Here is a 22,048-nt window from a genome sequence, read left to right on the forward strand (position 1 = left end):
AATAGAACGCGAACGACCTTTACCTACTACATTTATAAAAATTTACGTCGCTTGTTCTACAATAATTATTAATAAATTTTGTTTTATTTGCTCGATTTACTTGTATTTATTTGTGAAATAGTTGTCATTATTTTAAGTACACCCATTAATTTTTCTCATGCTTCTACATTAATCAAAACGTAAGTGATTACACTCTCATCTTGTTCGCAACATCCCTAAATTTACTTCTTCGTCTCCCCATTTGTTGTCATTAATTATATGTCACCATTTTTTCTGAACAGTTTATAAGATCTCTTTCTTTTTTCCCTCATCTCGTCCTTTATTTGTTGTTGTTTTTACATATGGATAGAATTTACTTGAAAATGAAAAATATTGTAACTTGTCCTGACTTAACTTGACTTACGCAACTAATCAAAATCGTGTTACAAAATTTTATGTACAATTTTTCACCTAAAACTTACAACATAGAGTCATGCAGACGATTTCCTGTAATTGACTACTTGCAAACTTCAAATTTAAATTCGTTCGAATGCACCAAAACTCGGAAAACTTTCGTATTTCCCGACGCACGCCTTCGAAAAATGGAACAGCAACTTTCTCGTCATGGAAAAATGTAAACTATAAAAGGATCCGGCAGCTTAGTGTTTTCCGCGAATATGAAAAAGGGATTCCTCGAATATCGTTACGTCGTGCAAATGTATTCTTAACCTAATTTCTACAGGTGTTATTTTTAAAGCTACATCAGTAGGTGTGATCATCTAATAAAAGACGCTTTGTTGCTCGCGAACTTTTTTCTAGTGTTGGATGATCAAACAAATTGCCCCTGGTTTATTCGAGGTCTTCGTGGGATTTTATTGGCAAGAGAAACTAATTTGTTTTATTTGTTTAATACGATTATTTCTCGTAATTTTAATTACTCAGCGTTGTCGTAAACACACTACATATTACTTTCTGTCTGCGTATAGTAAACTGTTTTGATGGAGTCGGTTACTAATGCCAAAGTTTTGTAAAATACTCAGAATTGTTATGCATTGTTCGAAATTATGTATTGTACACCTTAGTGGAATGCGCTGTTATTGAAGAAATTGCATACATGACTGGCAAATTGTCAAGAACGACTTGCAGCACGTGGCGCCGACACGGCCCTGACTGTGTCCATTTTTCAAATTTTGATGAAAAATCAACTAAATTTCCTTCGACGAAACATAATGAATTTTTGATTATTTTAGTTGGTGAGTACGAATTTGTTTCTTTAAATTTAGACGGTAGATAAATTGTACTGTAGATAAAATTTCACAGGACCTCTTTGACTCTTGGCACGGACATTAATCCTATTTTCAAAACTGTAACACGAGAAATATTGGTCAGCATTGACTTAACATTAAGGTCATTTCCTGTACGTGTGTCATTTTAGTTTATAATTACTTTGTGTTTTCGAGAATTAGAAAAATGCCAAACGTTTTTCTTTGAAAATTACGGTCCTGACCTGACCCACTAATTACGGGATCAATAACCAGTACCTCGTATGTTTACTTTGGGCGGCCAGAAATACCTGTGGTTGGCGAAAAAATTTTGGCTAATTTCTTAGCCAAGGCAATCAATTTTCACCACCAACAAACCGACGCAACGGTTTAATCAACACTTGAAACTATGAAGCGTGAAAAGTTGTACTCACAGTGACAGTCTTTACGTGTCACGATAAAAATAAAATTGTGTTTACTTTGCACCACTTGAATTTAGGGAAATTGTTTTACGGCGTCGTTAGATAAAGTGGAAAAGTGTATTAAAAGAATGTGGAACAGGAAGGTTTCGATGTTTGTAATAGAAAGAAAGTTACTCCAGGGAAGTGACCCGCTGGATTTTTTTTTAGATAAATATGTTTCGAAGATCATTCACACTTTCACCTATATTCGTAAAATTAGACAAAAATTTCGATATAAAATATAATCAGTGTATGTATATTTTACGTTTAACAAAAAATTGAACATCCCGTCTCCACTTGACGTCGTTTCGTACGTTTATTGTGACGCAATTGACCCTTCTTTAGCACCTCACCCTAACAACTAATTTGCTCTCAGCCGCTTTAGTACCCATTAATTCCGGTCTATTCGTGTCCGCCAATCAACAGACTTTTCGCGGAATAAAATCACCTTGGACCCCTGAACCCTCCGCCCCATCGCCACCCCCCCATCCACGTCACTACGAAAATTGCTCCCACATCTCCACTCTATCGACAGATATCGAAACGTCGATTTTAATTTAAAGCGAAGTGCAATAGATCGGAAGATATAAATAAGCTCAAAATCAAGTACAGCGTCTAGGTGTATATTTGCGAGGCCGCGCGTCGCGACGCCACTTGCCAACTCCATCCTAATCAGTTCGTTAGTGGCCGGCGTCGCCTTCGAAGAGCGGCCGCAGTGAACGAGTGTTTCGAAAAATGACTTTTCCGCACTGGTTGCGAACGAAACGTGCTTCGAAATCGTCGAGCATGGACACGTTCGGACCCTTCTTCTTTGAAGAAGATGAGTAAGAAAGCCAAGATGGTAAGAGCGCGCCACTCTAGCATCGACATGCCGGACCCGGAGGTCGTGGTGAAGAAGAAGCAAGACATGCTCACGAAAGCGAGGAACAAGCTGATGAACCTGGGGGACGTACTGAAGACCGGGAAGAACGTGGATGGTGAGCACCACAAGAAGCCTGTGACGCACGCGATTGATTATATCTTCAAGCACTGTCCCAAGGAGAAGAACCACGTCTACAGTAACTCGCACACGAAGAAGAATGCTCTGCAGAAGCAGAATTCGGTGGGGTCGTACCCGATCAAGATCGAGATCACCCAGGACTCGGATGAAGAAAGGGAGAGTGCTCAAAGGTCGCGACCGGCTACTGTTTGTGTGGATAAGATGAGTGAATGTAGGGAGACTGCCGCTTTGGCTTTGGAAAGGCCAAGGAAAAAGTTGTCGTTTCGGGAACCGGAGATCGTAGGGCGTACCTTGAAGCCTCACGATTGGAAACCGGGGGATAAGGGTCCGGAACCGGAATTGAGGCGGAGTTCTAGTTATTGTAACGGGATTTTGCACCGGACTCCTAGTTTTGAAGATTCCGACTTAGAGGTACTTGAACTTAAGCATTTTCATTGCCGGATCGTTAAGAATGATGGCGGTCGTATAAAATATTAACAACTATGTGCTTTCGAGTTTGTTTTATTATATTTACAAGAGGCAGAATGTTCTGACGAGAGGCAGCTTTCTTAGCATCTTGTGAAGCTCGTCAAAGTTTGACGGGCGGAATTTTGTTTTCGGTTTAAATAAAGTTTTGAAAATTTTGCTTTGTCAGAGTCAAATAAGTGGAACTAGTTTCGAGTCAAAGTTTATTTTTCTGGTACTGCAGTGTACAGAACTTGAAATAATTTGTAAACGTAAAAACGTTTTTCCTTGCGAGAATTTCAATAGTTCTCTTTTATATTTCGAAAAGAAACCATGAAAATTGTTGTATTAACTAAATAAATTCTCTTATTTTTGAGCCTCTACATGTAATTGATTATAACATCGATTTTCCCAAGGAATTCCTAATCTCAAAAACAAGTTTCCATTGAAAACTTATAGGAATATTCTTGTATTCTAGAGTCAGTATTTCGTTGGGAACAGTTCTTGTCTTCAATAATCCAGCTTTTATGTTTATATAGAGACTAGATTTCACGTTCTGCGTCTGTACAGTGTGTAGATTTTTCAATAATGTTGTCATTGCGAAGTTAAAATTCTAACACAAAAAAAACTCCTTTATTCACATTTTTCTTTTCTTTTTCCAAATGTTTTTAGACCACTTTTGAAGGAGTACATTTGGAGTTAACTTTTTTTACCACATCAACAATAATATTTTTGCGGTATATTAGCTACCTTATTTGAAACACTTATAAAGTTGAATTTTCGTTGTTGTAATTTTGGATGACTTATGGGCAATAATTTGTTAATGGTGCCTAACACTGAATTACCATAAAATTGGATTTGATATTAGCGTTCTCCTAAAATTTTTAGATTTAAAATTTAACTATGTGCGTGTTCCATGAATATATCGCAGTCAAACATACAATAATATGTTCCTAGTTACTGTTTATAATACGTTTGGACAGTGTGATTTTTTATATTTCTGTCCTTGTTGTTGTTGGCCACGGCAGGTACGTCAGTAGCGCAATTGAAACGACTGACGTAAGCGCTATGACCAACTAGAGCAGAAATTTAAAAAATCGCCTAATATAAGGGAAAAAGCCCTCGTGTTAAAAAATCCCCAAAAAATGTACAATATTGATATTGATACCGTTTTTATAAATAAAAATCAAACTGAGCGGTATGCTATTATTATATTTAACATTTTGAATTTTAGCGGAAGCCATTTGATGTTTGTTTAAAAAAATTGAAATTTAATTAATTTTTAACTATTTGATATTTTTGGCGTCAGATCTGATCGCGTTTTTAACCTGTCGTGAAATTTGATTTTAATGAGATTTCAATTTACCAATAAATGAGATGTGCAATCAAAACTTGAGATGCTTGCTGTTTTAAAAATACAGAATCAAACAAATTTCAACGATCGATTTAAAGTAACTATTTGTAGAAACGTACAGGATGTATCATAATTAGGTATCGAAATTTCATCGTCGTGTTTCCTTTTAAAAATAAGCTAAAAAGTCTTATAATGTTTTATACAATGAAAATAATCCAGCAATTTTTTTTCAAATAATAACATTAGTTAGTTACTTAACAGTATTATGTTTAAGTCGCAATAATTAAAATAGTGATATTTCTAAAAATTTAGGATTCTAACTAGGAAGGAAGGAGTTCTTTTCAAATTAGTATATCGGGTGATTTTTTAAATTTATGCTTTAGTTGGCCATGAAGCTTACGTCAGCCGTTTCGACTGCACTGCTGACGTACGCGCCATGGCCAACTAGACGAGAAATTTAAAAAATCATACGGTGTATTAAATATACAAGATTTTTTATGGATAAAATTAGCTGCCAATTAACATAAAGATTTCAACAGTTTTCTGTATTTGTGCACCAAAGCGACAAAATCTTTGGAAATACACAAACTAGAGCGACTTTCGTCATTATTTTTTCCGACGAACCCACAAATAAATAGGATTTATTGTCCACTGTTAGTCAACACGTCTGCAAATAATAATCATCGTTAAAAATGTAGAATAGAATAATAAATTGTTCTTAATGGAAATTTTGTTAAGTGGATGGATAGCTTTTAATCAACCATTATTTACTTAGAGTGAACCCTTTATATTTCCCGAGCGTAAGCTAAGGAATCTAGTCCGTCGGGTGACTTGCTACTTTCATGCTTTCTCGACAATTACTGACCTCTAGAGTACGAAAAAATAGGTTCCCCGTTACCGTTCGTCTGTCTGTCCTGTGTGTCGATTTTTATTAGCTAGATAATTTTCGATTGCCGTGAAATTTTGTATGTATAATTAAAAACATCATATAGATGGTAAAACATTAACCAAAATTTGTCTAAATATCCCTACTAACAATTTTATGACGTCAAATAATGCACTTCCGTAGTTGTAGTTTATGAATACTAATTAATTAATTAGTCCTCTCCTCTGTTTTGAGGAGACAAAATCAATCAAATTTCATTTTCTACTAACATAAATGCATACTTTGATCTGTCGCCGCTGATGCTGGTTATCGGCACGTACTTAATAGTGGAATTTTTCCAAATATAAACATAAACAGTCGAAGTTAAACATGTGCTGAGAATACATTTTTCTCTCATTTAAATATATGTCATGTTTTATTCAAAGACGACAGCTTCTAGTAAAAAGTTAAACATTACAAGTAATTTATACACCAAATTTAACACCCATATTTTGGGATAAAAATAGTATATTTACCCTCTCTCTAATGATACTAACCTTGTTAGCAAAACAGCAGTTAGTGTCAATCTACTCAGCCATCGGAAGTATATTTTTTAAATAATGTTAAAACACTATCAGTTTAGGTACTTAAATTTGTTGCGAATAATTAACTTTAATTTATAACACATATTTGGCCAAACATTCATAAATATTTAACAGGAAATATAGATATTTTTATTTTTAGTTGATTTGTTGAATCTTCAATGGGCCATGTGGTTTTTAAATGTAATAATTGCCTTTCTTGTCTGTGGAGGCGAAGTTCTTTGGATTTTTTTTCTAATCACCTAAAGGCGCCTAAAGGAGTAAATGGGAATTGTTGTCTCTGACTTTTCTTTGTGGAAGGTAGAAGATTCGGAAACATTTCTCTAAAAATTTTAATTTCGAACTTCTTAGTGTCTTTTTCTATGTCCGGGAGGAAAAAAATTGTTACCAGCGATTAGAGTTTGTTCAACACCTTTAATTTTTTCTAATAATCATAGTGTGTTTAAATGGGTTTTCGTGTTTTCTTTTTGTATGTCGAGTTGATGTTATGGAGACTAATTTTTTTGAGTTAATTAATAAATTCAAATGGATTTTTAACTGAACTTAAGTTCCTTAACAGCTAAATGATTAAATTTCATGGCTAATGATTCGGAACCTCGAGGTAGCTGTATTAATTGGCGAGGTAATTGGACGTATCGGCTTGTAAATTTTGACCAAATAAGACACTTTTGACTTAATTTGATCAGTTAAGAAAAAAGCATAGGTATACGAAGTAGTCCAACATACATGTTTTTGTACACAATAACATTTTCCTTGTTACAGAGCCAAGCCATGCGAGTAGTCAGGACGATAGGTCAAGCTTTCGAAGTGTGCCATAAACTGTCCATAACCGCTCCTGAGAACGAGGCTCAGGACCAGGACGAACAAGATACGCTTACTCAAGACTTGCTCAGCGACCGTTTAAGCGACATAACCGACAAGCCGAAGAAAGGTACGTTTCGCGGGCGCTCGTCATGCCTGTCAGAGCCCCGAATTGATTAATTTCGGCCAACGCACGACTTTCCAAAGGACGGAAACGACGTTTTTGTCATAGAGGTCGCGCTTAATTAAATTAACAAATGGCCCGGCATACTTCTGGCCAGATTTAGTTCAAGTGCACACCTTGCCCGAAAAATTCGAGGGAATTTCGGGAAACGCTCGCAGACGTAAATGGCGCCAATCGGCCAGCGATTTTGATCGTTGTACTAACACTTCAATCAAAGACGGCATAAAGTCCGCGAATTCGTGTTTGTTTTAAGACACAACACGTTCTTCCAACTGCTTCGTGTCCGATAACATACATGAAGAGTTTATTTTTTATTGGCGTAATGTTGAGCGGGAATGGCTTTACTTAACAATATACAGGGAATCCGTGTTTACACGTTAAGGTGAGGAAAACGGAGCGGCGAATTCTGTTTCATTATCAACGCCGGTGTTATGGTTATGAGAGTTGGCAACAGTTGGAGTGGCGATTGTAGCTAAAGAGCTTGAGCGTGACATAAGTTATTGTAAAAATTTGTGCTCCGGTTCATTCAATAAAAGTCAAGGTATTATTTTTTTTTCTTCATTGATAGAGAAACTTGGCGCTGTGGCGGACAATTTGTAGTTTTGTTTCAAAAGAAAATGAAAGCGTGTTTATGCATACTGTCGGAAATCTTTGAGATGATTTATTTGGATTCGGATCGGTTATAAATGTATTTCGGGCTTTTTTATTTTATTACATCTAAGAAAGTGAAAAGTAAAATCTCGTCAGTTTATAAAATTGTATTTTTACGCAACTTACGCAGGATTCATTTAATTCACTCATTTTCATTCATGTCTTCTTGACGTACGTTTCTTTTTTATTTTCGTCTGAATATTGCTTCGGTATTTTAATAGTAATAGCGATCGTACAGGATGTTTCACTTAAAATTTACTGAGTCTCTCTTCTAACTTTTTGATTCATGAATTACTGATGGTCAATGTACCTGTGTATTAGTTAATAAAGGACAAAATATATAAACTAGTCGAATTTTCAACAATAAATGACGTTTAAATGAAATGACCGAAAGAATCTGGATTATAATAAAAATTTGAAAAATTTTCAAAGTAAATACGTTCACAGGTTTCACAGCCGGTCCGATCCAAGGCTACCACTATATTACAATGTATTTTTTCTATTGTTCACAAACAAGTAACAATACTTTGTTTATTCAAAAGCGCACGAGATATAGAAGTCGTGACATTTGCTACGTAGATGATTCGGATTGGTTGCAACGCCTTAAGTAGTGATGAAACACACTTAAAACGAACGTATTAGAGAGAAGAGTGAATAAACTAGCTTATGAATGTGTCTTTTATTTATTTAAATTAAATATACTCAACTTAGATCTATATTAATATTTTTTTCACATCTAATAACGCTAATGGTATAGTTAATTTAACACACCATAAATTTTAAAAGACTAACATATTGCTGCAGTATTCTTACAAAAATAAATCGCGTGCACTATGTACATACACAACGATCTAAAGTGGAGAACAGAGCGATGAAAAATTCAGTCATGAAACCTGACAAATGTGCGAGGTTTTTCATATGAACTACATTTTATTAGCAAAATATTTTAAACACTTAGCGGCGTCAAAATTTAGACAGCTAGTTATTTTATTTCTTGAAAGCGCAAGTTTATATTCCAGTCTGTCTGTGATATTTTTACTAAAACTTCAGTAAACTGCTAATCTACGGAATTATTAAACCACTTGCTTTGAACTTTTACTAGGTTGTATTGAAAATATTTGGTGATAACTTCGAAGTTATGACGTCAGTGACGTAAGCATTAGCTTCATTACTTCGATTATTCGACAAGTGCAAAAAAATTGACTTTATTTCTCAGTTTGTTTCTATCGAATTCCAGACGGCCACACACAGATATAAATTACGTGTGATTAATTAGTTATAATTTCGCCTTTGAACAGCTGCATTTATTAAACAGCGGAAACGCAAAAGGTAATAAATTCAATTTCTCATTTCTCGTAGTGAGATCACCATTATCCCGGTTTATGTTATTTCTCCAGTAGCAATCATGATTGTTATTAACCGAGTTATCTTTAATATCAATCACGATTGCAAAAACAATGATTTACAGTTCACTTACGTTACCGGACGTTAGTTTCCTTGATCTAAATAAGCGAATTTGCACAACTAATTCAATTTTCTCCCTCTACATTGTCCCCTACATCACATGCAATACACCTCTCATTACCACCACGTCAAGCTTCGCATCGAAAATCCACCTCCCACGGGAGTGCATCGATTGCACCTTAATCCTCGATTGTTCAAGCGCATTTGTACAAACAATCCGACTCTTATATAAATTTAATCTGCGCCACTCCTCCCGAATCCTTATTTGTCCTGGAGGACTCGTCGAGCAATTAGTCGAATTGTGTCCCGCTATTTTTAGTCTTCGTGTCTCGGTGTCTGCTTTTGAAATGGGGGTTCATCGGCCATTTGCTAGATTGTTCTAAACGTAAACTTGTCAGCATAAAATTAGAGTCAATTACGCAAAGAAGATCTATTTAAAAGCGATATTAGGTAATTGTGGGCAAAATGGCGGTTCGGATACTCGGAATTCCGCGGCAGCGCCGCCCTAATTGTCTTGTCGGCTGTCAAAACGCGGATAATGAATGACAAATAGTGGAGGGTTTCCTCGCCAGAAAAAAGCGAAAACATGGGAACGATCTGAGGTCGAGAAAAAATCATTCGTAGACGAGTACCAAGTAAATCTGAAACGAATTTGTCAGATGACGTCATCAAGCCTCTGGAAGGGATGGATGAATTGTGATTAGCAATTAGCGATTAGAGTCTGTGCAAGATTTTACAGTAATCAGTCCTATCGTTTCGGAGATTATCTGTGTGCTCGCCAAAGACGGCAGACAGACGAAATCGGGGCTACTTTTTCGTAATCTAGGAGCTATCAAACGTCGAGAGACATGCAATTGGCCATTCGCCAAATGGACCTTATTACAATGGAGTATAGAGAGTAAAAGTTGATTATTAGATCGAGTCGGATCCTCGGATTGGGAACTTCCTTGATATTGTATAATCTCGTCTTTTAACATGGGTTGAGCAAACTTCTATTGAAATTAAAGACGATTTTCCGGCCGACTACATCACATTGTAAAACTGGCTATTTGCACTATTATTATTACACAAATTAGCCGAAATGCAATAAAAGAGTTTAAAGTTAGCTGTAAGTTTCTGGACTTTAACTGTTGTTGAAAAATTCCAATTTACGAGTGCGAACTTTGCAAAACAACGGTAAATGTGACAAGTGGTGGGTTTAGTTTAAAACCATTTTATCAGCGTATTTTTACCGGTTGTTATGGCAATTAACGTTACGAACCCCGCTAGAAATAGCGTCTAAACCCCGCTTCTGTGAAATTAACCAAATCGCTCGTTGTGGTTCCTTTCAGACGTCTCCGTCAGACGTCTGCAAATCGATTTAGATTACGAAAATGAAAATAAATTGAGCATTTACGATTGCTTGTAAAAATTTTAAACGTGTGGAAATTACGACTTGTTTTGAGATCTTTAAGTACTGCCAACAATAGTTTTATTTCTGGGCTTAAAATACATAGGCCTGAAACAATATGGTGGAGTTTCCTGATTTCGAGCTATATTTACGTCCGACGTTACGGCTTCCTTCCTGGAAAATGCACACCAGATATTTAATTAGCGGAGGTGCATGTGTCACTTCGCGAAATGAGGTTAGAAGTTGAGATTTAGCAGGTTTTTGTGACGCGGCATCTCTTAATTATCTGTACAGGGAGCACATTGGAAAAGAGATCTGGGTCGTCTCTCAGGTTCGCACTTTCTGCTAATTAGATGCTGCTCCATCATAACTCATCCATTATCCATGTTCCTTTTTACCACCTTATTCCTTCGTTGCCGTTTTTGTGTGCTGTTTGTCTCATTTATTGATTTATTTTTTTGGCCTTTCGCAATTTGGGGTGATAAACAAGCTTTGTCTGACGACGAAGAGGCAAGAATTAGGAACTAACCCAAAAAATATGCGTCAAGTTGATGAAGAAATACTGAGGTATTTCGGGCACGTCCAGTGTATTTAATACTAGCAATGTAGCGTAGTATTAAATATATCGTGTTTTTTTTTTTTTTGATTGGTGATCTAATTTTTGCTGCCCACTATATCATCAAATTACATAAGTTGTTTCTTAGACCACACAACTAGGTTTGTAGAGGGTTGCCTATAATCTCGTGTCTTAACAACGTAAATCAGGCTTTTTTTTTATTTGAAACTACAACCGTGACCCTTAACTACCAACGCATCCCTTGTTCTAGTGCAGCGCCGCATTCCTCTATACCTGAAATAAATACGAAAGTTCTCCAATTTTCCCACTCGTGCCTCAATTTTGAAGCGTCAAATCCAGACCAGTAGTGCTTCAGAGTTGGAAACTCTCTCAAGTTCGCCATAGTTGTTATGCAACAACTCCTGCAACACTTCACAACTAGCACAGTTTATGAATCATCAAATTGTTGCAGGTATTTTCGTTCCCCCTCGGATAAATATAATCAAAAATACAAGCGATGCGTCGCACGCACTTTGCTTTGAGTACTGCTATTTAAAACCCCGGCTCGCTATAAGTGTATGTTTTTCGCGCTTCTCCTTTGCTAATAATAGAGTAATTAATTAGCCAGTAATACTGGCGTCGAAATTATCTCAACAGATCAAACAGATTTACGTCGGATCGAGCCATGTTGGTATTTATTTCGCTCATATTACCGCCAGGATCTATGAAGCTTAACATCGTTCCGAATAAACACGTCGTACCATTTGTTCTAAAATTTCATTAAAATACATGAATCGAAACCTGTAGTAAACAGAGGTCGTCTTGTGGTTAAGAAAAAACTAGCCGACCGGATTCCGCACTCCTCCATTGCGCTCCTCTCAACACCCGATTTTTTAAAAGCTGTAAAAATTTATGGCCGCAATGAAACCAAAGAAATTGAAAGTAAACAAATCGTTCCCAGAAGAACTTCGGACGCTTTTTTCGTCTAATTAAAATAAATGTCTTTATTCTGTTCGTTTTTGATGTGGTAAATTCGTCGATGAACCGCTGCCAAAAGCTCCAAAGATGCATTGTTGTGAAGTAGGACGTCATTACGCGTCGTTTTCGGTTTCGCAGACGCTTTTTCACATGTCTGAAAAGTTGGAACGCGGCCTGTTTACCATCTCTTGTTTGAACTTCTCAACAACGCAAAGGCTTAAACTTTCCGAAAAGAGAGTTATGAAACCCGCGTAACTTCGGAATAACAGATAACAGCAAATACTGGTGTAATCAGGTTTCTTGAGCCAATGGTAGCAAGAAACAACTTCCACACTCCGGAACTTTACGGAGTTACCTACCGAAATAATAATAATTAAAGCGGATGGGCTGCTTGTGTTGGAACGTGAAAGTGTGGGAAGACGTTTCAGATGAAGATTTGACTGGATTAGCTGCAGGAATCTTAGGGAAATTAAAAGTGTCTATTCAGTTGATGTTCGTAACAATTTCAGGCATTTCAGCTTTAGAATTCTATATTTAATACCTGTACCACAACTGTCTTGAAATATTACGTGCATGAAGGCTTTTATTTCTAGAAAAACCATAAACTCAAAACGTGATCTTCACCTACGACTGGGGCACTTCTCTCATATAGACAGCCATATTTTCCATCGTAAATAACATAATTGCTTAATAATTTTCAAGGAAAGCATAAAACTGTACGCACGTTCGAACACAATTAAAAATTGAGTACACTTTACAACAAGTGTAGCAACCTTGAGCACCTACACCAAATTGACGTCTTATAAATGTTGTCCTGTCCCACATTTTGCCATCAGGAAGCCCAAAAACCTGCTTGTCAATGCTCACCACCAACCTCTCCAAAACAAACAAAGCGATAAGCAAAAACCGTCAGCCTCCTGTCGACTTCGAGAGACATTTCCGTAGCGGCTTCCGCGGTCAGTTACTGTATATTTAAACCCACTTTATTTATTTACTCACGTCTTATTTTTACAACAATACATTCTAAATATATTTTTATAAACCCTCGTATCTATTAATAAAATATAGTACACACCAAACTTTTACCTCGCCGAAAGTGAAAACAGCGCGTCCGCTGCCCGAGCTTTCAGAATTTTAAGCACCCTCTCCGGGGTGAATGATGATAACACCCAACCTGTATGTAATATAATGTGATAAGAATTATGATATATTGACCCGTAACCGCAACTTTCCTTCGCCGTAGTTTATTTTGATGAAGCTTAACTGAAATAAAATATTCCGACAACGAAAGCTCGAGGGCTTTTATGCTATTGAAAGTCGGCCGTTTAGCTTCCGGCCGGAATAAAAAAGTAATAGTATCGGAAAAATCGCACCTATCAATCGCCGGAATTCGCATTTGACGTTAGTTTTCTAAAACTTTCATTTCCATTATCTCGATGCGTTGGAAAAACCTGCTCTGGGGGCGGTGATATATCACGAGTGTTCTTCTCGTGCGCAATTCATTTGTTATCAAGTCGAACCATTTTAGAGACACTAATGGATTCTGGAAATAAAAAAGCTCCAAAAAACGGGCTTGAATTAACACGAAACCGAAGATTATTTTAGTCACGCGTTCATGATAATAGTGATAATGATAAAAAATATTGATATTTCTCGATTACTTATTTATCGGTATAAGAAAATCGTGAAAAAGTGTTTGTTCAGCTTTTTTTAAGTATTACGTAAACAGCGTTGTTGTTCAGGGATCTAATCTTGGCCCACTTTCATTTTTAATCTTTAACAATGACGTTAACCGTACAAAAGACAAAGCTTTTATTTATGCGGATGATTTAAAAATAGCAGGAATTAGAAGAAACGTTGATGATTGTTTTGGAGTACAGGATGGTGGCAATTTAACTTTATTGTGTAAAAATAGCATGCTAGTGACAGAAAAAAGTCAGTCGTGTCTCAGAAAACTGTGTCCAGACTTCTAATTTAAGTGCCACCATAAACAATTTATTTTTTTAACACTAATATTTTTACTAAAACGTAAATTAACTCAAGAAGAAGTTATATTGATTGAAAACACAATTTTCACTAGATTTAGAAAAAATTGAAAAAGTAGTTCTCGAAACATAGGAAAAGCGAGATTTGTATGTAAATTTTAATAAACAAAAATGGCATATATTAGCTAATGAATAAAAAATATGTGCGTTTTCTGCGATAAAAAAGCTCTTTCACAATGCTCCCATGACGTATTCTCAATTACTGGTCTTCGTCTACTTTTCCCTTCCAAATAATAAATATTTTTCTTTTTTTAAATAAGAGGCCACGGTCACCTAATCTAAACCATTTTAGTTTTAGGATTAACAATCGTGTGTCAAGGTAACAATTATCACTGTAAAAATCCGGCAACATTAAAATCGTTTTATGTTCTTCGCTTTCTACTAGAAATTCTAAAACCCATAACACACATCGTTCCGCGAACCTCTAATAAATAATTGTTAAAGAAACGACCGACTCGATCTCTGAGTGCACTATTGACGTCACCGACGATTTCGCAGTGACCTAAGAATAAACAGGGTGTTGCGGAATACGTGCTCAGGTTCGACGACATTTTATGCGTTTTTGCATTTTCTTTTGTCGCGGGGGAGCTATTTTTGAAAGTGGGTCTCCGTCGGATAGTTAAGCTCTTTTGATGTTTATATTTACTGTTGGGAGCAGATGGAGCTGAAAAATTAAGAGACTTGGGAAATTCATTTTCTCGAGGTGCACGCTTTATTACGAGCGTAAAATATCGCTGAAGTAACGCTAATAAATCAGATAGACCGCCGAAATAACACTAAACACCGCCAGTGCATAAATTTTCACAATTTATTTATTATCTCTTCGCGCAAACATAATAAAAATATTTTCCGACTTTATTAACGTAATAAGTGGGCTTTTGGAAGAGGTGTTTATGGAAGTCTATAAATGTGGAAAGTGTCGTAAGGGAACGGCTCGCTGTATCAATGTTTGACGAACGAGGGGCAATTTTTAACATTAACAACGATGTAAATTAATAAATCAGCAAAAATAAATTCTGCGTTTTGTTTATTGGTTCGTTTATGTAGACAGAGAAGCGAGATGACATGAAAAAATATACACCGCGTCATTCAACAATGCGATGAAGACAGATATGTTCCAGTTTCCCAGTTAGCGTTTGATATGTTGAAAAGAAACAAAGCTAATAACTCCTTCCAACCCAATCTTTGCGTTTTAATTTCATTAAAACACTTATACAACACCCACCGAAAACGAGAGGATTAAATATACACCACTCTCAGAAACGCCATTATGCTTTACAATAGACATCATTTTATTCCACGCCTCCACATTCCCACATTTTACAAAGTGGCCCCTAATTTACCGCATTCCCCCAACCCTCATAAAAAATTTACTTCAACAGATAACACCCACATCATCCCCGCCGTTCTAAAGAGGCTCAATCGCCGTCTGACGTTATTCTTGCATCCTAAATATTTTGAATGTGTACATTATCAACACGTTTTTAGTCAAAACTGATAATCTTGGAATTATGACTATCTTTATTATTATTAAAAACGAAAATCTTCCAGATTTGCTGTTTGAAGGTGCCAGCGACAAAATGTCTCTACCCCCCGACGACTCCAGCCTCAGAGACTCCTACCCCGACGCGAAATCCTGCAAGCCGCAGCAGCTCGACATCTTGCCGCCCCCGCCCACGACGAATACACGGAAGTCGCCCCTGGTGAGCCGTTCCGGGAACCGCTACGTTTTACTTATGCCTTCTTTGCAGACTTCTGCGGAAACGTACTCCTCGCCCCACAGCGACGTGCTGACTAGCGGGAGCGGCAGCGGCGGCAGCAATTCCCTGCCGCCGCCGGGAAGCGCTCTGTCGGCGCACCACGAACTGCAGTTGCTGCGGGAACAACTCGACCAGCAGAGCCAGCAGACGCAGGCGGCGCTGGCGCAGCTGCAGCTGGCGAGGGAGCAGCTGGCGGCCGAGCAGGTAGACAAAGTGCAACAGTAAATTGCAGCGTTTTAGAAAATTTGTAACCGAGTCATTCGTATAATCTTGACGATTTTTTTCTTTGTTAGAGTGCGAGACTGGAAGCTCAGGCCCGGACCCACCAGCTGTTGATCCACAACCGCGAGTTACTCGACCACATCGCCGCCCTGGTCTCCCACCTCCAGGGCGGCGAAAAGTCTGGCCAGCAGCCAACGCCGCCTCACGTAACCATGCCCCAGGTAAGTTTCCAGCATGTAAAGTGTCTCTTTGTCCCAAAAATAAATTGCCTGCTGCTTGCTGCCTTGAAAACTAAGGGGCGCTCACACCCCTTCGAAAAGTGTTTGCATGGAGTTCAAACGGAAATTTCTAATCGAATATAGCTGCTCCAGTAGAAATTTGACGTGAAAGCATGGCGGCGCATTGTGCTTCGATTACATTGTGCAGAGACTTAATATAGTGGTGATATTTCCCTGGTGAATTTTGACCAAGAGCGTATTCCCAGGAAGAACTCCAAGAGATTTTTAGTTTTTGTTTTGTTATATAATATTTGCTTTAATCTGTTGGAGTTCTTGGTGAGGATAAATACAGCCGAATCCAGGATTCCTTCGGGAAATATCTCGCCCGTTCTGAATCATCTTGCCGCAGCTTTCGCTGCCATCTGAGTGGTTTGCATTCTGTGTGCAGGTCTTTGCAAAACCTTCGGATAATAATAACCATATGCTTCTGGACATATTCACCACGACTAAATGTTAGGTAATAACAAGTTGCTGTTATTAACATTCGGTGTTGTTGATGTTGCGTCGTTCTCGTGAGCGCCGGTCGCATTTCCCTGAAAATTTCATGTCCGCAAGAGTTTTGTTTCTCTCTTTTTTTGTAATTTCGTCGTGCCGGGCTGATAAATCTCCTATGTTGACGCCCTCGCGTTTAAATATAGAGCATCAAGTGAAAATGAATGAAAACCATTATTACGACTAATTTGCATTAAAACAAAATTTTAATTTGTCGGTGGATAGCGGGCGGTTTTTATGTTTTTTAATTTTGTTTTATAGGGCGGCTTTATCGAGCGTTAACTTTTCGAATGAAAAGTTGTAGCAGCTGAAGTTTGCGTTTTAAGTTAATTAAGGCGGTCTTCTGAAAACTATTAACAGTATCCATTACTTTGCTTTAGAGTTTGCGAATATTCCGTCCTTCTTTGTTGGCATTGCTAAGTTTAACTGATCTAGTTTAATAATATAGAATATCACATGTAGAATAGTGCAAGAGCAGAGGATGTTCCGTTAATTATTATAAGTAGGACGTTTTATGTTTTTGGCGCTTTTCAAGTAACTGATTTTCTTTTGAGGGCGCAAAAACTGCTTAAAACTTGATTTATTTTAAATTCGTTTTGAGTGAAGTATATGGCTGATTTGTTTTTTATTATACTTCAGTGTAATTTTGACTTGGATCAAACGTAGAATACGTTTAGTAGATGTGTAAAACAACTGGATTCATAGAACTCAGTAATAGAACAAAAGATAATGACACTAAGAAGAAAAGGTGACCCCTCTTTTTCTTTTACTCTTTCTCTTTCTCATCCCTCCTTCCTTTCTCTCTTCTCTCTCTGTATATTTTTTCCCTTCTGCATTTTTTTTCTGTTCATTGTGTTGCCTCTCTCTGTTTCACTTTTCCTCCATTGTGTTTCCTTGTCGTTCCCCTTCGTATCTATTCAGAATTTTTTGTTGTCTTTGGCTTCCCCTATCCCCCTTTCCAGCTCTCTCTGTTCTCCTTTTGACTCCTCTTTCTTTCTCTCCGTGTTTCCCATCTTTATTCTCTAGTTTTTTCCTTAGTATCTTTCCTCTCTCTATTCCCCCCGTGCTTCCTTTTTCTCATCTGCCTTTCTCCATCTTTCTAACTCTTCTCCCTGTCCTACTTTCTATATTTCTCGTTTCTACAGGGGAATAAATACATGAACACATTGTTAATTTAATGTAAAAATAGTTTCATACCACGCAGATAAACTCAAATGTAACAGTAACACAAAAAAAATTAATAACCTTCATCGTAAACATGCAACGTAATCAAGAGCAGCCCACATCTTTTGTTCCGACGAAACAAACATCTCGTTTCTTTATTAAATTCCACACATCATCTTTCTCAAATCGCCCTCGCTCATTTCTCTCGGTGCCCCGAAATTACACAGACTTAATCAACCCCGGTCTTAAAAAAGCGGCCCCTAATCTCGCCACTCTTTCGTTTTGATTTGGTGCTCTAGCGGGATTTTTCCCTCCGCTTAATTGTAAAAGCCCCAATAGCTCACCTGGGAATGACGGCGACGCTTTCCGCACACCAGTAAAAAATGTTTAACGCGTAGCAGCAACAACCTCCGGGGTCGGGCGACGCCTACGGTTCGGAGCACCTCTCCGAAACGGCCTCTCTGGACAACAGCCCTGCATTCCAAGCTCTGGGACTGAATCCCCAAGGACTGATAGAGAACCGGGCGGTGACTTCGTGCCTGCCGCCCTCGCCCCTCCGGACCAACTACAATCCCGCGGGAACCGTCTTCAACTTTTCCTATCCTCCGCCGATGGACGCCGGCTTCGACTCGCAGCTGCTGCAGAGGCTGCAGAGCATGGGCGGCTACAGCAACCCCTCCCCGTACGCGTACAACTACCAGACTTTGCCGTTCTTGTCGGGGCTGTACGGACAGCCCCTCATCAACAACAACTACACTCTGCAGCCGCCCCCGCAGAAGAAGATGGCGTCGTCGCCGATGGGGCTGCGCCACTCCTACGCCGGCACCAGCCCGGTGATGGAGCGGAGGCTGAGTCCCGGGAGGAACGTGGAGTCGCAGTACTCCCCGGCTGCTCAGTACTCGCCTCCGCAAGGAAACCACCTACAAGTGCAGGGGAATACCCAAGGGAACCACCTGCAGGTGCAGCAGAACGTGCACCAGAGGCAGCCGAGTCCGGACCGGCGCGACAGCCAGTTCATAAAACCTTTGTCGCAGATGGGTACTCTCACGACCACGGATTCCGAGGGGAGAGTGCGGGTGATAGTGCCGGTGCCGTCGGGCGGCGCCGACGACGCGGGGAACATGCTGGCGAACTTGCGTCTGAGTGATACTTTGAGGGTTAGTGATGACTTGAGGACCCTCAACGGGCCGGCGATCACCAGGTCCACCAGTGAGAAAGTACCGAATAGGAGTGAGTTGATGTCACAAGTGCAGCGCACGATGTGGGCTAGACACACTACGAAATAACGTGTTCTTGTGTAAATAAACTGTTACATTACAACATATCTGATAGTAGAGTTCGCGATCGTTAACTTAAGGATTAATTATAGCATTTTGTTTTGTTTTTCGTCGGTTTTGTTTATAAAACACGTCCAGAACTGCTACCAGATTGTAGGATCCCAAGTAAATATAGGCCTGTTTATGTTAGGGTATTAATCCAGCGTTTTCATGATAAGCAGTCTCTTGGAGCTATATTGTTGGAGAAAACGGGAGGTTTTATAATCCTAGGTGACTAAGCCGTGTAGACGAATTTTCAATATTTAAAAATGTTAAGGGTTTTTATGAAATTGTTACCGTGAAATTTCGCGCGACGGAATGTCAACACGAATTCGTCTTTTGTGTTCCGAGATATTTCCTTTGTATTTCTAGCGCGATTTATTATTGATTTTGAGTATTTCTGCCGAGTGTGTTGACATTCCTGATTTTGTTACTTGTAATTTCGGTTAAATTGAACAGAAGCTGCAAAAGGTTTTTAATTTAGAAGTGCAGAGGCGTTTTCTACAATAAATACCTACAATAGTACGATCGAACGTAGAGATTCTATTTGTTACCCGTAAACTTTATATAATGCGTTTTATGTAAACGTGGTACTTGGAAAAAAAAAAAACTAAAATTATGTCGCAACTGAGTCGTAAAATATTTTTTTATTAGAAAAAGTAATTAATTGTCAGACGTAAGAACTCCAGACATTCAAAAAATTTATTGTTTAAATAAAATTCCAAAAAAAGTAATGGAAAATGCCTGAAGACAACAATAAAAACCGCAATTTTTTCGCCTTTGTAGTTAGTAGCTTAAAGTGGCAGGAGATCTGCACGTGACATTATAACACCACTTGAACAATGGGAGATGTTTGACGGAAAACTCGTTAAAAAATCCCTGTGCTTGTCATTTATAAACTGTTCGACCGTTTTTCTGCAACACTTACGAGGGATTTACTTTCACGTGTAGATTGTAGACTGCTGTAATTAAAAAAGTATAGATATGTGATTTCTTTTTTTAAACGTCATTATGTCACGTGCAGATTTCGCGCCATTTTGACTCTTTCTAACCTGAAAACTACAAATTCTAGGAAGTTGTGCGTCCCTATTGTCCGAGAAATGTTTTCCACTTTTTTTTAATAAAAGGTATTTTTAGTGAAAATGTTCGTGGAAAAGTTGGCCACGATTTATAATAGAGAGCTGTACACTTTCTAAGTGACAATAGGTTCAGAAATTACTAAAAAGAACGTAGACGTTTATAAAATCCCTAATGATTAAACTCTAAGTCAAAAAGTACTCAATTAGCAGTGGATTCCAGAGCTGACCTGTTTATATTTTTTTGTTAAAAACTTTTTGCAGTGATAATTCTTGAAACTGCTGAATTACGTGACTCTGTAGTTGTAAATTTTTAAAAAATGAAAGTTTATTTTCCGATAAAACTGTTGTACCACGTCTAGATATCTTAATTAAGCGTTTATAATCTTGCCATCTTTGACATGTAAAAACTAAAGTATACTGACGTTGCTCAAAATGTATTGCCAATTAAACGCTAGATGACGCCAAATATTTCCTGTAAATATATATATTGCTATAGATATATCTATGTTACGTAATTCCAGTGTATCTTCAGAGCGCAGCACATAGATCTCTTGTAATTTTACAGCGGTACGTCAAATTATTCCCAATTTTGTGGTTTAATGTTATGTACTGTGTACATATTTCGCTTCATTTAATTATTAAAAAAATACTACCAGGTTTTCAATTTATTAAATTTTTTCTAGCATATTCTGTTAGAAAAATTTTTATATTTGTTATGATACAAACAACAAAAAGTATCTTGCGGTGGAAAACATTTTGAATCAGAGTTGGCTACAAGCTGTTATAGTCATAGAGTAATACACTAAATGCAATAAAAAAGTTCTTGTTTCACTATTAGACTACTTTACTATTCAAAGTGTAACTATATTATTTTCATGTTTTATTTTGAGATTTTGCACTTCAACCTTTACAGAAATACAAACCATGTCATAAACTGACTGCCAACTGCGTATTAAAACTTTTTCGACCATACGATAATCGTCCCCACGAAATAATTTGACGTACCGTGCATTACAAGATCAGTTTATAAATCACTACATATTTAAAAATCTACTATCAATCTCTAACTATTCTTGAAAATCTAAATGTATAAACCAGCGACTTATAAGCCAGTATTGACGATGTACATATTCTCTCTCCCCAAACCGCCCCTTGTTAGCCCCCCACCCATGTTATTTTTAATGTATTTAAATAAATTTTGTTTTGCAATAAAGCCGTCCGCGTCTGTAATTTACCCCCCACGATCCCGCGCCGCCTCCCGTTTCCATTTATTAAAAAAGGGAATTCTGAGCAAGCAGCACGCAGCAAGGCAGACCCTCGAAAGCGCACCCCAAAAATTAAATTTCTGAATTTAGCTCAGCGCGACGGCCAAAGTGGAGCGGTGGTTCGAGCTGCTGGAGCCGCCTTCGATCTCCCGCCCAGAGAGCGGATTCGTATCCTGCCAAGATCCAGAACTGGAGGAGGACGACGACGAACGAGAGATACTCGAAGGAACGAGGAACCTCTTATCTAAACTTAGTGCACGCAAACAGCGGAAACTGCTAGGGCTAAAATTAGGCAAAGTGACGACGTTTTGACGTATGGAGTTTCTTTGAGTTAGATGTTGGTTTTGGTTAAGAGTTTTTTTAAGGAAGATGTTCGGAGGGGGGAAGGGGCGCGCGCGCGAAAGTGAAATGTAGGAAACGAAATCGACGAAATGAC

At 38.1% G+C, this 22,048-nt stretch overlaps 1 protein-coding gene across 3 annotated transcripts in view; it reads left to right on the forward strand.

The window, feature by feature from the left end:
• Positions 1 to 21,560, forward strand: part of LOC135139311 (uncharacterized protein) — a 106,291-nt gene extending 84,731 nt beyond the window's left edge. For 2 of the 3 annotated variants that reach the window (XM_064069506.1, XM_064069507.1), the window contains exons 6-10: positions 6,730 to 6,898; positions 15,588 to 15,739; positions 15,788 to 16,000; positions 16,090 to 16,239; positions 18,351 to 21,560. In XM_064069506.1, coding sequence (XP_063925576.1) covers positions 6,730 to 6,898; positions 15,588 to 15,739; positions 15,788 to 16,000; positions 16,090 to 16,239; positions 18,351 to 19,238 — 1,572 coding nt within the window. In that variant the 3' untranslated portion in view covers positions 19,239 to 21,560. Of the gene's footprint in view, positions 1 to 2,439; positions 3,114 to 6,729; positions 6,899 to 15,587; positions 15,740 to 15,787; positions 16,001 to 16,089; positions 16,240 to 18,350 lie in introns of those variants that run through there. The other variant, XM_064069505.1, reaches the window with a different exon arrangement.
• The last annotated feature ends 488 nt before the right edge of the window (positions 21,561 to 22,048 follow it).

This window comes from Zophobas morio, unplaced genomic scaffold (assembly GCF_036711695.1).
Source record: "Zophobas morio isolate AGI-343-1 ecotype UQ-CSIRO unplaced genomic scaffold, CSIRO_AGI_Zmor_V1 ptg000031l, whole genome shotgun sequence".
Taxonomy (NCBI): domain Eukaryota; kingdom Metazoa; phylum Arthropoda; class Insecta; order Coleoptera; family Tenebrionidae; genus Zophobas; species Zophobas morio.